The following is a 17,441-nucleotide window of genomic DNA, read 5'->3' as shown; positions in this document are numbered from 1 at the left end:
GCTAAGGTTACGGTTTAGTCTGGAATTAAGGTGAAGAGTGACTGGCCTGGTTTTTGTTTCTATCTTCCCATTCTTTTGGGCTACAGTGTCGAAATTCTCACCAGCTGGCCTTGATCTGAGATAGGTAAGCTTATTTGTTTTGATTGACAGTTTGTTTCAAACATCCTCAAGTCTGTTCCCCACAATTCTTACAAGGGGAAATGTGATATACCAAGGAAATTTATTATTCTTCATTAGCACTACAGTGTTACTTTGAATTCAGTACAGTGAAGTTCAGCTCTTAATCTTGCCATACTGCACTTGGGTTCATAAGATGTAGGATATCAGGCAGTTACATCTAATGCTAAGCCTAAGACTATTGGGTTAGTTTCCAGCTAATTTGCATGGGGACTTCCTACCTCCTAAGGATGAATTTCCATATAAGTAAAGAATGAGTGGTTTGTACAGCAATCGTATAGGAACAAATGTAGTAATATGTATTTTTTCTAACTGTACAAACCTGAGTTCTTTACTCAAACTTTCCCACCATCACCACTTTTCCACCATCACCACCCCCAGTAAGTCCTGGTTGTAATTCAATTGAGGTAAGAGTGACCTAGAAGGGTAGCAGTAGCCACCCAGCACCCAACAGGATAACTGCCATGCTGGTTGTTTACTCCTTGTTAAAAAGTTTAACAGCCTTATTCCAGCCTTCGTTGTTATTCTACTCCACATTAATAATGAACTTTGAAAAATACAATTTTCAATATTAATCTTACCCGATGATCATGTAGCTGTCAACTCTGTTGCCCGACAGAAAAATCTAAGGTCGGGATACGCCAGCGATCGCTATACAGGTGGGGGTGTACAAACAACAGCGCCATCTGTCGAGTAGGTACTCAGGTACTTCTTGTCAACAAGAACTCAATTTTTCCTCTGTCGTGCCACCGGCAAGACCTACTTGGATACGCTGTTGTTTCTGGAGTTGTTTTCACGCATTTGGTGATGTATTCGCTCTAGACTTTAGCTTTCGCTATTCAGGAACTTTTATCATTAGCTTATCAAGCTTTTTGATTAGATTTGGATTAATTGTTGATGAACTTTGCTAGATTTTGGATTCCCCCCTTTGGCTAATTCAAGAATTCAAGATGTCTGACCATTCTCAAGTCCCTAAGTACAGGCAGTGTAGCGCTAGGGACTGTTCTAGGCGTCTTCCGAAGGCCTCTATAGATCCTCACACCGTTTGTTCCAATTGTAGGGGTAAATCCTGTCAATTGGAAGATAGATGTGAGGAATGCGCTGGGCTTTCGGAATTCGATTTTAATGAATTCCTAAAGAATGCACGTAGGCTAGAGAAGGATAGGATCAGGAGGAGTTCTTCTCGCTCGTTTGATTTTTCCTCTCCCCATGCCCCTCAACCTATTCCTTCCCCTGTAGTGGTGACTCCCGACCCTGCTACTAGTGCTCAACCCTCCATGGCGGACATGATGCGTGCCATTCAGGCTCTTGGTGACAGAGTGGAGTCATTAGCTAATGACCGGAATCAACTTTTGGCCGATGTCAAAGAGTTGAAAGCGAAGAGTGCAGTGGGAAGTGTAGTGAGTGCAAGTGCGGTGAACAGTGTCAGTGTCAGTGTTGCGCATGAGGGTGCATCTGTTCGTGCCAGTCGTCCTCCCAGTCCGGGACCTCTTGCAAGCTCCCAAGCCCAGGGGAGAAGCAATGTCGAAGGACCAAAGGGTTCGACAGGCCTTGATCAGCGTACGGATGTACCCTCAGTGGTTGCGGACGTATCTGTCAGAGATCGTCCCATCCACAAACAGACGAGTGAGCCCATTCATTCCTCGTCTGTGGAAGAAGTTTCTAGGAAGAAACGTTGGACCAAGGTCTCACGACCTCTCAAGCGTAAGGTCCCTTCCGAGCGAGTCCAACGGCCCAGGTGTAGCCACTGGGTCAGTTCGGACTCGCCGCAGTCTTCCGAAGACTGCACACCTCCCAAGAGAGGTAGAGTGGTTCCGCAGCAGGCAATCACTCCGTCTGTTGCCGCACCAACCACGGTAGACCCTAAGTGGTCCATGCTGCAGACTATGCAGTCTCAGCTTGCTTCCTTCATGCAGGAGTATCGTGCTGAGAAGGTTGACACTGCACCTGTTAACCTACAACCTGCCAGGGTTGTGCGCTCAGCAGATACTGCGGCTGCCTGCTCCCACACTCCACCTGTGAGAGCTCCACCACCGATGCGCAGTCGACCCTGCCAGACGCATGTTCATGCGGCAACCTCCGTTGACATGCGTGAGCTACCGCATCAGCAGTGGGAAGGTGCTGTCAAGCTGCCGTGTTTTGACGCAATGCGGCAGTCTCCGCAACCCACGGCAGTCCCTCCCACGCACCAGCACTCCGCTTTTGTTGTTGCCAGCTCGCAGACTGATCAGCAGCGGCATGATGTTGGATCCAGTGCAGCTACGCATGCACCCGTGTTGCCGGATTCAGCCGTTCAGCTTTCTGCTCCACCTTTGCCACTTCCTCCTCAGCTTTCGGATGATGGAGTATCTGATGACGACGAAGCTGCGCATTTGGACGATCCGCACTCCGACATTGAAGAACCCAAGTCTACGCCTCCCTCCTTAGACTTTAGGAAAGTCCTTACACTGTTTAGGGAACTGTATCCGGAACAGTTTGTGTCTGCAACCCCGCGCTCACCTCCCTCCGAGTTCGCTTTAGGCATGCAGTCAGCAGCTCCTGCCTTCACGAAACTCGTACTCGCGCGCTCATCCAAGAGAGCTTTGAGGGTACTGGGAGAGTGGTTGCAGTCCAAGAAGCAACTGGGGAAGACTGCCTTCATCTTTCCACCTACCAAGCTTGCTTCCAAATCTAGCGTCTGGTATGCCACGGGAGAGGAACCCGGCTTGGGAGTTCCTGCCTCTGCCCAGGGCGACTTCTCAAGTCTGGTTGACTCTCCCCGCAGGCTGGCTATGAGACGATCTAAGATTTGCTGGTCCTTTTCTGATATGGACCATCTGTTGAAGGGAGTTTTTCGTGCTTTTGAGATCTTCAACTTCCTCGACTGGTGTTTGGGAGCGTTAAGCAGAAAGACTTCCCCTTCGGATAAGGACTCTGCCATGCTTATCATGTCTAGCATGGACAAAGCCATTCGGGATGGGTCTGGTGAGCTTGCGGCTTCGTACGTGTCGGGAGTGCTTAAGAAGAGAGATCATCTTTGCTCCTTCTTGTCTGCGGGGATCACACCATGCCAGAAGTCGGAGTTGATGTTTGCTCCGCTTTCCAAGTGTCTCTTTCCGGAAGAGCTGATCAAGGGGATTGCTGCCTCGTTGATCCAGAAGGATACCCATGACCTGGTGGCTTCTTCCGCACGTAAAGTCTCTTTACCTTCCGTGCCTAGACCTAGGATGGACACACCAGCATCTAGGTTCATCCCGCCCTTTCGTGGCAGAACCTCCAGCAGAGGAGGTACCCGTGCCGACAGTCATCGTGGCAAAAAGAAGAAGAGTTCCAAGTCCTCAAAAGGCAGAATCTGACTGCCTTCCTCTCCAGACAGCAGTGGGAGCCAGGCTCAAGAACTACTGGCAGGCTTGGGAGAGCAGAGGTGTAGACGCTCAGTCTGTGAAGTTGCTAAGAGAGGGGTACAGGATTCCGTTCTGGAGCAATCCCCCTCTAGCAACTACTCCCATCAACCTCTCTCCCAACTACAAGGAGGAGGACAAGAGGCTAGCTTTGCAGCAAGAGGTGTCTCTCTTGCTACAAAAGGGAGCGGTAGTCATAGTCCGGGACCATCAATCCCCGGGCTTCTACAACCGTCTCTTCCTGGTAGCGAAGAAGACAGGAGGCTGGAGACCGGTGCTGGACGTCAGTGCTCTCAATGCTTTTGTCACCAAGCAGACGTTCACAATGGAGACGACGAAGTCGGTGCTAGCATCGGTCAGGAAGGAAGACTGGATGGTCTCGTTGGACCTAAAAGACGCGTACTTTCATGTCCCCGTCCATCCAGACTCCCAACCTTTCCTAAGGTTCGTCTTTGGAAAGGTCGTGTACCAGTTCCAAGCCCTGTGCTTTGGCCTAAGCACGGCACCTCTTGTGTTTACCAAACTGATGAGGAATATTGCCAAATTCCTTCACTTGGCAGACATCAGAGCCTCCCTCTATTTGGACGACTGGCTTTTAAGAGCTCCGTCAAGTCGTCGCTGTCTGGAGAATCTCAGATGGACTATGGATCTGACCAAGGAATTGGGTCTCCTGGTCAATGTAGAGAAGTCCCAACTCGTCCCATCCCAAACCATTGTCTATCTAGGTATGGAGATTCAGAGTCGAGCTTTTCGGGCTTTTCCGTCGGCCCCCAGGATCAGTCAAGCCCAAGTATGCATCCAGAGCATGCTGAGAAGGAACCGATGTTCAGTCAGGCAGTGGATGAGTCTAACAGGGACACTTTCATCGCTGGCCCAGTTCATCGAGTTAGGGAGACTCCACCTCCGCCCCCTTCAGTATCATCTAGCTGCTCACTGGAGAAAGGACATGATGCTAGAAGCGGTCTCAGTTCCTATATCCGAAGAGATGAGGTCTGCACTGACGTGGTGGAAGAACAGCATTCTTCTCAAGGAAGGTCTACCATTGGCTGTTCAGACCCCCGACCACCTTCTCTTCTCGGACGCATCGGACACGGGCTGGGGTGCGACACTGGACGGACGGGAATGCTCGGGCACGTGGAATCAGGAGCAAAGAACACTTCACATCAACTGCAAGGAGCTATTGGCGGTTCATCTGGTCTTGAGAAACTTCAAGTCCCTCCTTCTAGGCAAGGTGGTGGAGGTGAACTCCGACAACACTACAGCCTTGGCGTACATCTCCAAGCAAGGAGGGACTCATTCGAGGAAGTTGTTCGAGATCGCAAGGGACCTCCTCACCTGGTCAAGAGATCGAAAGATATCGCTTGTAACGAGGTTCATTCAAGGCGACATGAATGTCATGGCAGATCGCCTCAGCCGGAAGGGTCAGGTCATCCCCACAGAGTGGACCCTTCACAAGAATGTTTGCAGCAGTCTATGGGCCCTGTGGGGTCAGCCCACCATAGATCTATTCGCTACCTCGATGACCAAGAGGCTCCCGATTTATTGTTCACCGATTCCGGACCCAGCAGCAGTTCACGTAGATGCCTTTCTTCTGGATTGGTCCCATCTAGACCTGTATGCGTTCCCTCCGTTCAAGATTGTCAACAAGGTACTGCAGAAGTTCGCCTCTCACGAAGGGACACGGTTGACGTTGGTTGCTCCCCTCTGGCCCGCGAGAGAATGGTTCACCGAGGTACTGCAATGGCTAGTGGACGTTCCCAGGACTCTTCCTCTAAGAGTGGACCTTCTGCGTCAGCCGCACGTAAAGAAGGTACACCCAAGCCTCCACGCTCTTTGTCTGACTGCCTTCAGACTATCGAAAGACTCTCAAGAGCTAGAGGCTTTTCAAAGGAGGCAGCCAGAGCGATTGCCAGAGCAAGGAGGACATCCACTCTCAAGGTCTACCAGTCAAAATGGGAAGTCTTCCGAAGCTGGTGCAAGGCGAATGCAGTTTCCTCAACCAGTACCTCTGTAACGCAGATAGCTGACTTCCTTTTACATCTAAGGAATGTAAGATCCCTATCAGCTCCTACGATCAAAGGTTACAGAAGCATGTTGGCAGCAGTCTTCCGCCACAGAGGCTTAGATCTTTCCACCAACAAAGATCTACAGGACCTCCTTAAGTCTTTTGAGACCTCAAAGGAGCGTCGGTTAGCCACACCAGGCTGGAACCTAGACGTGGTTTTAAGGTTCCTGATGTCAGCAAGGTTCGAACCGCTTCAATCAGCCTCTTTTAAGGATCTCACATTAAAGACTCTTTTCCTCGTTTGCTTAGCAACAGCTAAAAGAGTCAGTGAGATTCACGCCTTCAGCAGGAACATAGGTTTTACATCTGAAACGGCTACATGTTCCTTGCAGCTTGGTTTTTTAGCTAAAAACGAGCTTCCTTATCGTCCTTGGCCCAAGTCGTTCGAGATCCCAAGCCTGTCCAACTTGGTTGGTAACGAACAAGAGAGAGTACTTTGCCCAGTAAGAGCTCTTAAGTACTATTTAAAACGTACAAAGCCATTACGAGGACAATCAGAAGCTTTATGGTGTTCTATCAAGAAACCTGCTTTACCGATGTCTAAGAACGCAATTTCTTATTACATCAGGCTTTTGATTAGAGAGGCCCATTCTCATCTGAAGGAAGAAGACCATGCTTTGCTGAAGGTAAGGACACATGAAGTTAGAGCTGTCGCTACTTCAGTGGCCTTCAAACAGAACCGTTCTCTGCAGAGTGTAATGGATGCAACCTATTGGAGAAGCAAGTCAGTGTTCGCATCATTTTACCTTTAAGATGTCCAGTCTCTTTACGAGAACTGCTACACCCTGGGACCATTCGTAGCAGCGAGTGCAGTAGTAGGTGAGGGCTCAACCACTACATTCCCATAATCCCATAACCTTTTTTAATCTTTCTCTTGAAATGCTTTTTATTGTTGTTTTTTTGGGTTGTATGGAAGGCTAAGAAGCCTTCCGCATCCTGGTTGATTTGGCGGGTGGTCAAATTCTTTCTTGAGAAGCGCCTAGATTAGAGGTTGTGATGAGGTCCTTTAGTATGGGTTGCAGCCCTTCATACTTCAGCACCTAGGAGTCGCTCAGCATCCTAAGAGGATCGCTAGGCTCAGTAAGGAAGACGTACTTAAAAAGGCAGAGTAATGGTTCAAGTCGACTTCCTTACCAGGTACTTATTTATTTTATGTTTGTTATTTTGAATAACTGCTAAAATGAAATACGGGATACTTAGCTTCTAATGTTAACATGTATGCTGGTCTCCACCCACCCCCCTGGGTGTGAATCAGCTACATGATCATCGGGTAAGATTAATATTGAAAAATGTTATTTTCCTCAGTAAAATAAATTTTTGAATATACTTACCCGATGATCATGAATTTAAGGACCCTCCCTTCCTCCCCATAGAGAACCAGTGGACCGAGGAGAAAATTGAGTTCTTTTTGACAAGAAGTACCTGAGTACCTATTCGACAGATGGCGCTGTTGTTTGTACACCCCCACCTGTATAGCGATCGCTGGCGTATCCCGACCTTAGATTTTTCTGTCGGGCAACAGAGTTGACAGCTACATGATCATCGGGTAAGTATATTCAAAAATTCATTTTACTAAGGAAAATAACATATTAATTGTACTTAATTTTTTTTCTAATGTAATGCTTTTTATGCTAAGATATTCTTTTAGAAATTTTGATTTTGATGTGCTTGATCTTAATAAATGTCTATTTTTAGAATTATGGCATCATACTTTGATGAACATGGCTGCAGCCCTCTACAAAGAGGTGAGACCCCGGATCATTTTCTACATTTTGCACGTTTGATACTCCATGGAGGTTATTGGCAGGTAAGCTGAAAAAAAGCTTAATTTTTATTTCTTATCTTTAAATTTGGCATTTCATCATTTTATTTCAAATATTAGACTAGGTCTGTTCTCTGAGGATAATTTCACTGGGTATCTCTAATGGTGTATATAATAAAAGTTGTAAACAAGGGCCAAAGAATATTAAAGACCATGGTGAATAAATTCTCAAGACATAGATACTGTATACGGTATATCATATCATATATATATATATATAAAAGTCTGATTGTCATCTTCATAATATGGTTACTCTCTGACAATATGAAGTTGTAGAACCCATGTAAGATGATAGCACTTAGTTTGTATTACTGTGTATTTCAGTTAATCTTACCCAGTATTCATAAATGTTTCAAGGCATAGGCTTGTTTTAGGGATAGATTAAAAGTGGAGATTTTTAAAGTAGGTTTGTTCCGACACAAATACTCACCGAGAACTACTTTCCTTTGGAGTCACTTGGTGACCTCTCAATCTCGACTAAGATTTTCCCGCCGTTATCCCCCTATCCCGCTCTATATAGTTTTTACCCCCGCCGCCAGGATGTGCCCTGAGGGCAGGATTAGGGCAGGTCACTGCCTCTCCGGGTCAGCATCGCCATTAAGTTCTTGGTCGTGAGATGTGAAACATCTCACTCTCTCGCTCTCTCGATCCTTTGGCGCGTTTGTGATTCCACGTGTTTCCAGTGTGGGGACTTGTGTTTTTTCTTGCGTAGTGCGTTATTCGCAAGTGTTTCAGTACGTTCCCCTTGCGTATATCCCAGTGTGCTTGTAACTCGATAGTGTTGGCCCTTCGTGTGTGAACGATGGAGCATGTGCGTCGTTGCCCTGGTCCTAGAGCCGGAAAGTCGTGTGGGGCTTTCCTCTCTAAGCCAGAAGTGGACCCTCATTCCCTTTGTTCCACGTGCAGGGGAAAAGTTTGCTCCTCCTCGGACACGTGTCCTTAGTGCCTAAGCTGGGACGACATACAGTGGGTACGGTACAGTACCAAGAAGAAGAAGTCGTCTAAGCGTTCCCCCAGGAAAGTGAGTGGCTTGTCTTCTTTACCGTCGGTCAGTGATCGGTCCGACGAAGCCTCGGCTTCTCCGTCTCCTTCGCAGAGGAGTGGGCACCAAGCCCCCAGTGTTGTAATTAGCCATAGCGTTCTTCCCGGTGAACCCAGTGTGAGGGAAGAACCAAGGGCAGGCCCCTCTAGAGATAACGGAGGGTCCGGTAGTGCTTCGGGTGAATCGGGCCACGTGGCAGGGGATCACGCGTCCTCAGAAGACTCCGTATGGGGCAGTGTTGTTATTTCGGAGTCCCCACCGCCCTCGTGGGCCGGTGCGTCAGGCTCTCCCCCGCCAGAGGACAACCACGCTAGAGTTCGCCGCCCGAGTAGCGATGCTTTCGGGTGGAAGTTGCCGAAAACTCCGGGGAGGTCACCGCTAAGGATGGACGTGACCCTGGACCCCTGGCCCCCTAGCAGGGATAGAGTAGACTCAGTGCCCACGATCCCCACAACAGTTCCCGAAGACTTCCTCCAACATCCTGTCTCGGACGCCCGACGGCGAAGAGCTTCCCCCACGCATCACGCGGGCAGCTGTTACGCGACGAACGTGGCGCCCTCAGACTCTTCAGAGGTGGATTCATCCTCCGGGGGAGAAGTCAGGGAGAAATGGCACCGGAAGAGAGAGCGGGCCGAAAGCGATCGTTCCCGCTCCAGGTCAAGGTCGCGACACAGCAGGAAGCGCCCCCGCTCTCACTCCCGTAAGTATAGGAGGGATGCCTCTCCCGGCGGCGAATGGGTCTACGTCCCTTCAGGGGAGTCCAAAAGGCTCCACTCTCCAGACTCTCGGTCCAGTGAACGAGCCTCTAGGCTGTCGCTCTCTACGCACAGCCTAGAACCGCTCGACCTGCCACGCAGGAAGGACCTCGCTCTTAAGCATAAGTCCTCGAGGCCTCCGGTTCACCCCGCCCAGAGGGGGGAAACGCGCTTCCGAGAAGGCAGCCTGACCGAACCAGCCCAGCTGGTGCGGTCATCGAGCAAGAAGGACCGGTTCCCGTGGTCGGGTCATCCCACCGGGACCGTGTCCTCGGCTTCCAGAGCCTTGGGGCAGCCGAGGGCCCTCCCTGAGCCGGTGGCCCCCGCCTTACGGCGAGATCCACCCTCGTACGGAGCGCCCTACGGTTACGGGTCGACCTCCCTGGAACCAAGAGGAGGACGCCCGGTCTACCGTCCAAGCAACCCGGCTCCCCCACGCCAGGCCGAGGCCTCGGCCGACGGAGGCGAGGCTTCCCCGTCGGAGGACTCCGCTTACAGAAGGGTGGTAGGTCTCATCAGGAGGCTCCATGGGATCGCAGAACCCTCGGCGCCTAAGGTGAATTCCTGGAGGTAGAGCCTCCTGAGATTCACTCACCAAGACGCCCTTCCGAAGGCCTCCCTGGCCCTTCCTCTTGCCCCAGACCTAGTACTGGGGCAAGAGTACATAGATAACTTGGTGGCCAGCAATGCGGAGGCCCCCAAGTCCCAGAGTGCCTCCAAACTTCTCCAGGGTCTCAAGACGCAGGGGAAGGTGTATATTCCTGAGGGACGGCGCCCAGGTCCCTGTAAGGTGGACCCAGCCTTAGACATCCTGGGACAAGGCGGCTCGGACGAAAGGGCCTCTTCAGCCCCTGTTTCCTTCTCACCCACGGAAGCCGCCATGATGGAGGAGATGTCAAGGGACCTAGTGAACGTCTCCTCATGGCTGGACTGGTGGGCCTCCACGTTGGTGAACGTACAAGCCTCCATAGACCCCGAAGATCCTGAGCAACAGAGTCTCCTGACGGACCTTCTCACCTCCGGGGGGAAAACCCTCAAGTTTCTGGCTTACCAAGCACTCTCCTTGACGGCCAACTGGGTACTTAGAAAACGGGACAGTGCTCTCTAAGTTGTCAAGGAAAATCCCGGACAGGGAAGCCCGAGTTGTACGTAGCCTACCCCTAAGGGGTGAGTCTCTGTTCCCCCTGAAGGAACTAGAAGTGCTAATGGAGAAGGTGTCCAAGAAGAGAGAGACCAACGTCCCCAGACAAGCATCTTCCAGAAGGCCGCCATACAGGAGATCAGTCTCGGATAGCGCCGTGACTCCTCAGGCCGCCCCCAGCTCTTCGAGGAGGGACGCCCCTTCCTCCTCCTGGACAACAACTCCGCAGCCCTCCCGCAGGGGAGCACCAGCTTCTGCCAGCTCCTTCAGGTCGGGTTACTCCGCCTCGAAGAGAGGCAGATCAGGCCGCCCCTCTAGGAGAAGGTAGAGGGAGAGGCCCCCTACTCCCGCCCAAGCCTCGGGTTGGGGGATGCCTCGGACCTCATTGGCAAGCATGGAAAACACAAGGGGCGGATACTTGGACGGTGTCCGTCCTGAAAGAAGGCTACAGGCTCCCCTTCATAGCGGATCCACCCCCTCTCATTCCAGCCACCCAGACAGAATGGTTGGCTCCCAGGGACCCGTTGAAAAGGGCCACCCTTCAAAGAGAAGTTTCCTCCATGTTGGAGAAGGGAGCCATGGAAGAAGTCCTTCTCCCAGGGCCAGGCTTCTACAGCCGCCTGTTCCTGGTAGAGAAAGCAACGGGGGGGGTGGAGACCCGTGATAGACCTGTCGGGCCTCAACAAGTTCGTCAAGAAGACGGACTTCAAGATGGACACCCCGAAATCCGTCCTGATGTCCTTGAGGGAGAAAGATTACATGATGACGGTCGACCTCAAGGGCGCGTATTTCCAGATCCCTGTCCACCCGTCGAGTCGGAAGTTCCTCCGGGTGAAATGGGGCTCCCAGATCCTGCAGTTCAGGACCCTTTGCTTCGGCCTGTCGACGGCCCCTCAAGTGTTCACGAGGGTCTTCGCGACGGTCTCAGTATGGGCTCACGAACGGGGTATCCGTCTCATCAGATACCTGGACGACTGGTTGCTCCTTTCCAACTCAAAGGCCCTCTTGGAAGAGCAAGGGAGGGATCTCCTCCAGTTCTGCAGGAATCTGGGAATCATTATCAACCTGGAAAAATCGAACCTAACTCCATCCAACAGAATGGGGTACTTGGGTATGACGTTGGACACCGTGCAGGGGAAGGCCTTCCCCTCGGAAGACAGGATACGGAACCTCAATCACATCATTCAGCCGTTCCTGTCAGAGCATTCCAGGAGGGCGAAAGACTGGCAGAGACTAATAGGTCACCTGGTCTCATTAGAGAAACTGGTTCCCCAAGGGAAGATGCGGCTCAGACCCGTGCAATGGAACCTCAAGGGCCTCTGGTCCCAGACAGGCGCTCAGAAGGCGTTGATTCCTGTCCTTCCGGACACGAGAGCAGCCTTAGAATGGTGGCGCTGCCAGTCGAACTCCCTCAAGGGGATGCCCCTCGGGTCCTGTCCCCCCGAGTTCCTCCTGTTCACAGACGCCTCCAGCCTAGGGTGGGGAGCCCACCTTCAGGAGGAGACAGCAAGCGGTACCTGGTCGGAGACCGAAAGACATCTCCACATCAACGTCCTGGAGCTAAAAGCAGTACAGAAGGCATGTCTGCACTTTACAAGTCGGTTGAGGGGAAACACCGTGGCCTTAATGTGCGACAATGCCACGGTGGTAGCCTACATAAAGAAGCAAGGCGGCATGAGATCGAAAGAACTGTGCGACCTCACCATAAACATCCTGCATTGGGCGGACGAGCAACAGGTGGTACTGCTAGCGAGATTCATCCCCGGGAAAAGAAACGTGCTAGCCGACGGCCTCAGCAGAATGGGTCAGATAGTAGGGACGGAGTGGTCCCTACACCCAGAAGTAGCCAGACTCATCATTCAATGCTGGGGCTCCCCGGTGATGGACCTCTTCGCAACAAAGCTCAACGCCAAGCTACTGGTCTATTGCTCTCCGGTGCCAGACCAAAGAGCAGCCCTGGAAGACGCCTTCCAGCACAAGTGGGACAACCTGGACGTATATGCCTTTCCCCCCTTCACGCTGTTAAGGCAGGTACTCAACAGAGTAAGAGCCTCCCAAAACCTAAGGATGACTTTGGTAGTGCCCTGGTGGCCGGAGAGGGAGTGGTTCGCGGATCTAAAAGACCTGGCAAGCCAACCGCCTTGGCCTCTGCCCCCCAGGTCAGATCTGCTGCGTTAACCTCACTTCCTCAAGTTCCACGACAACCCTCTCTCTCTTCGCCTTCACGCCTGGAGACTATCGAGCGGCTCCTGAAGAAGGAGGGGTACTCGTCCTCCACAGCTAAGAGGATGTCCCTATACCTAAGAAAATCCTCTACCGTGGTATACCAGGCGAAGTGGGCCGCCTTTACGAAGTGGTGCTCGGAAAAACACATAAGACCTCTTAAAGCTTCGGTCCCCGACATAGCCGAGTTTCTCGTGTACCTTAGGGATAAAATAGGGATGTCAATCCCAGCTATTAAAGGAGTACGGGCAGCCTTAGGCCAAGTCTTTCTCCTAAAAGGCATCGACCTGGGGACCTCGAGACACATAGCGATGCTGATTAGAAGTTTCGAGCAGTCCTGCCCTCCTCAAGCCAGGAGAGTGCCCAGATGGGACCTGGCCAAGGTCCTGAAAATGCTAAGTCGTCCTCCCTTTGAACCCCTCAAAGATATCTGGGACAAAGACCTCACCCTCAAGACCGTCTTCTTGCTAGCCTTGGCTTCAGCTAAGAGAGTAGGTGAGATCCATGGTCTGTCTTACGACGTTGCACACTCCAAAGGGTGGAAGGAGGTATCCTTCAGGTTCGTACCCTCCTTTGTAGCGAAGACTCAGAACCCAGCAGTCTGGGACCCGAAGTTTGAAGGTTTCTCAATTCCGGCCATTCCCAGGACAGGCAATACGGAAGACCTGAAGTTATGCCCAGTAAGGACGCTCAGAAAGTACCTGGAAAGGACGGCTCATCTCCGACCAGGTGCCAAGAACCTCTTCGTATCCACAGGTGTTAATAAGAAGCAAGTCTCCAAGAACACTATTTCCTTCTGCCTGAGACAGGTCATCGCTAGAACTTATGAAGAGGATAAGATGGCAGTGCCAGGCACTCCCTGCCCCCATGACATCAGGGGCCTGAGCACTTCCTTGGCCTTTGAGAGAAACATGGCGGTGGGACAGATCCTACAGGCTGGCACTTGGTCGCACCAGTCGACCTTCACTGCCCACTATCTCAAGGACTATTCAAGAAAGTCCTTGGATGGATTCTCCATTGGGACAGTCATCGCCGCCCTCCAATCTGTGTAGCGGTAGGCTAGAAGACGTCCCCAACGGAGAATAGATTCGTCCCTACTTCATCAGGAGAAAATTCAGTAGAGAAGATTTTAAGAGGTGAGTCTTAAATAATAAGCGTAAGGTTCCGCAGTTACCCTCTATCCGCTCTCTGATAGGCCCCGCATTCCTTAGCCCTCCAGGCACTGTGCCGGACCAAGTGGCAGAATGGCTCTCCCGCCTCCTAAAGTATAAGTCTCCAAAGGAAAGTAGTTCTCGGTGAGTATTTGTGTCGGAACAAATCAAAAATTTTAAACAATTTTTATTTTTCCTAACATACTCACCGAGAACTACTTTCCGGGTAATGGCCCTCCCTTCCGTCCCCGAGTGCCATCCTTCCATTGCCAAGTTGGGCTAAACGTCGAACTTAATGGCGATGCTGACCCGGAGAGGCAGTGACCTGCCCTAATCCTGCCCTCAGGGCACATCCTGGCAGCGGGGGTAAAAACTATATAGAGCGGGATAGGGGGATAACGGCGGGAAAATCTTGATCGAGATTGAGAGGTCACCAAGTGACTCCAAAGGAAAGTAGTTCTCGGTGAGTATGTTAGGAAAAATAAAAATTGTTTAAAATTTTTGATATTTATGGTTATCAGAAGTAAAGAATAGGAAATTCCATTAACAAGTTGTGATAAAGTGAGCTATTGCCCATTAGTTTCCTTCACTTTCCTCTTTTGCTTATAGTGTGAGGATGTATAGATTGATTAGTTCTCAACCTACTGTTCAGTTACCATATCAAGGGAGTTGTTTGGATGCTTTTTCTTTGATAATCAAGAATGGTTTAACCTTGTTATATTGTTTCTTAGTAATCAAAGGTAGGTCTTCTTCTCTACCCAAATTACAGTTGTTCTGTAACTGGAATACAAACCACACTATTTAATAGGGGTATTACTTTCGGCGTAGCTAAAGTAACGAGCCATTAATTTTTAACAAGGGCATACTACCCACACCGCTAGTTAGCGGGAGGTAGGTAAGGGTAGCTTGCTACCCCCCTCACACACCTGTGCTTGAGCTCGCTTTGCTCTCGGCTCGGATGGTGGTCGGACGTGTCCGCTCTCATCCTCGCCGTCATATTGGCAGCCATTAATGCTTTTTGTTCTTTCTTTTTCTAGTTACTGTGTACGTGAAGTTGGCCTCTGCTACTATGCGCATGTGCCCTGGTTTTCCCGACCGCCCCAGTGGAACGTTCATGTCGGCGGTCCAGACTGATCCTCACGCTCTTAGTCCTTCTTGTCCCTCTTAATGAGAGAAGGCCTTGATGAAGTCATTGAGCTTCAGCACGGCATTTCACTCCCGTGCTGAAACTTGGTGACGGGCAAGAGGGCTCTCGAACTTGGGGAAATTACTCCCCCAGTTTGAATCTAAATTTCTCTCTTTCACCTTTTTCTTTTTCTCAATATTACTTCGATCTTATCCTAATTTCATAAACTTTCTTTCGTCTTGCTTTCCAAACTCAATGAGAAAAATTTCCCTCATTATATATGTGTATATATTATGTACATATATATTTATTATTTTTTTTTTCTTTTTTTTTTTTTTTTTCTATGGCTTGGATGTTTCTCATCCATTGTAGCCCCGGCGTGGATGTTCATACATCCTTTATTGCTGCCTGCTTTGATGAGTGGGAGGAGGTGTCACGGTTGGGAGGTGTTTGCATTCAAAGCTATATGTGAGAGTATTGGATGATTTCAGCCATCCCGAAGATGGTTTGGACCTTTTTGGCGGAACTATTCTCAAGTGTTGGGTCTTCGGAATCCAGGGGGATCCAATGCTTGGGGTAGGACTCTCGGCTTTTGGCCGGAAGCCCGTCATTACAGATATGGGGAGGATGATTCCATAATTTCTTGGTCTCAGTCCTAACAGGCGGGTTCAGCTTACACCTGTGCCTCTATATCTGTTTTGATGCTATCCTTCGGGTAGGGTATGGAGTGGACCATCTGGGAAGTATACTCTCATTGTGCCGATAGTGGAAAGTGCAAATTTCCTTTCTGGCGTGTGATGGCCTAACATTCTCGAGCAGGTACATCTAAGTAACCCTTTTCTCTCTCTCTCTCATCTAATGGATTCTTTAAGCAATGAACCCCCATCCCCTGGATACGCTGACTCTCCCCCGGCACTGTTGACGACCTCTGCTAATTCAATTAAGGAAAATTCTGTTGACGACTTAGGAACAAAAAAGGACCCCTCTACTAATGTTTCAAAACCAATTAAGTCGGGTAACAAATGGAAACTAAGAATCCTTCATGTTACCCAAATTCCAATAAATACTGATTATGATATGATATATAAAGCATTTAGATGCTATGGAGTGATAAAAGAAATTAGAATGAAACTTGAAAATGAAAAATGGCATTCATGGATAACTTATATTAATCATGAAGAAGCATTCAATGCAATATGTAACATCAATGATATCAAAATTAATAACCTAAATGTCATGGGTGCCCTATGTGATAAGATACCAAACAGTTTGGATGTATATAGACCTGCTGACTGGTTTGAGAAAGATATCGATTTAACTATGCTCCCCCAAAGAAAGCCAAAACCACCAATGTGGCTTGTTGCCGAGCCTAAAGGGAGTAATGGGAATTATTTTAAAATTAGCAAACTAATTCAGAAAAAGGTAGGAACCATTGCACCAGGTGATATATCTCGCTTTGGGAAAAATAGCTTCCTAATCCATGCTAAATCATTCACGCAATCAGTAATACTGTCTAACCTTACGACAAACAGTGATGAGGATATGTTAGATGTCAAACTCCACCTAAACTTTAGTTACGGAAGGGGAGTAGTCTTCAATAAAGATCTTTACGAATTTACAGAAGAGGAAATACTAGCCATGTGCCCATTAACAGTGTGGAAAGTCCATAAGATTCCTGGGACGTCAATGATTATCCATACTTTCCAGGATGCTGATGTGCCTTTCCACATCGATATTGAAAATGAAAGAATAAAAGTTCGACCTTTTAAACAAAAGCCCTTACAATGCTTCAAATGTTTCAAATTTGGACATCCTTCTAAAGTTTGTAAAAAAGGAAAAAATGTGTAGCATCTGTGCCAGTCCCTATCATGGAGAGTGTACACTTGAGCCCAGCTGTTTGAATTGCAATTCAAACCATAAATCCACTGACAGGAGCTGCGAGATTTATAAGTTTGAAGAAGCCGCCCTCAACAAATCCAGTGTAGAACACATAAGTGTAGGACATGCCAAAAGACTACTGAAAAAACCAAACAGCTATACAAATGCACTGAAATCAAGAGAAAATATACCACAGGAGACATCGAACCCACATAGTGCTGCCAGTAATTCCCAAAAAGGAAATACATCATCTAATGATAGTAGAGTTTTACGTGACAAGGTAAGCATATTGCCTTCCAAGGCTTTACCACTGTGTATTAAAACTGCAACACTGCCCACTTTTATACAAACTTCATCCCCCATTACCAACAATAGTACTAACCTCTCTCAGGCCATGTCCTTGCCTGATTTGATGGAAGTTCCACCCGAAACAAAGTTACCAGGTGCACCTGTGGTAGGGAAAGGTGCAAAAACCTGGTAAATCCTCACCACTGATAAATAGGAAAAGAGAGAGACCTCCATCTCTCTCTCCACCCTCCATTAGAAACGTCAAGGTTATGACATCAAATAAATTTGATGTTTTGTCTGTTGATGTTTTTAATGGACCAGAAGATAAACTGAATAAATCAGAAATTCAAGTTGAGGTCCACCATCCACCTCAACAAATAGATCAAAAGGATA

General features: G+C 49.2%; 1 protein-coding gene across 3 annotated transcripts in view; it reads left to right on the top strand.

The window, feature by feature from the left end:
- LOC137621520 (E3 ubiquitin-protein ligase RNF181-like) overlaps window positions 1–17,441 on the top strand; it is a 147,419-nt gene that overhangs the window by 26,403 nt on the left and 103,575 nt on the right. For 2 of the 3 annotated variants that reach the window (XM_068351877.1, XM_068351876.1), the window contains exon 2: window positions 7,318–7,429. The exons of the other annotated variant lie outside the window; for it this stretch is intronic. In XM_068351877.1, coding sequence (XP_068207978.1) covers window positions 7,322–7,429 — 108 coding nt within the window. In that variant the 5' untranslated portion in view covers window positions 7,318–7,321. The remainder of the gene's footprint in view (window positions 1–7,317; window positions 7,430–17,441) is intronic. 3 annotated transcript variants of the gene reach the window in all.

This window comes from Palaemon carinicauda, chromosome 28 (assembly GCF_036898095.1).
Source record: "Palaemon carinicauda isolate YSFRI2023 chromosome 28, ASM3689809v2, whole genome shotgun sequence".
Taxonomy (NCBI): Eukaryota; Metazoa; Arthropoda; class Malacostraca; order Decapoda; family Palaemonidae; genus Palaemon; species Palaemon carinicauda.
Note: the sequence above shows the minus strand (reverse complement) of the source record. Positions and strands in the feature narration are given on the sequence as shown.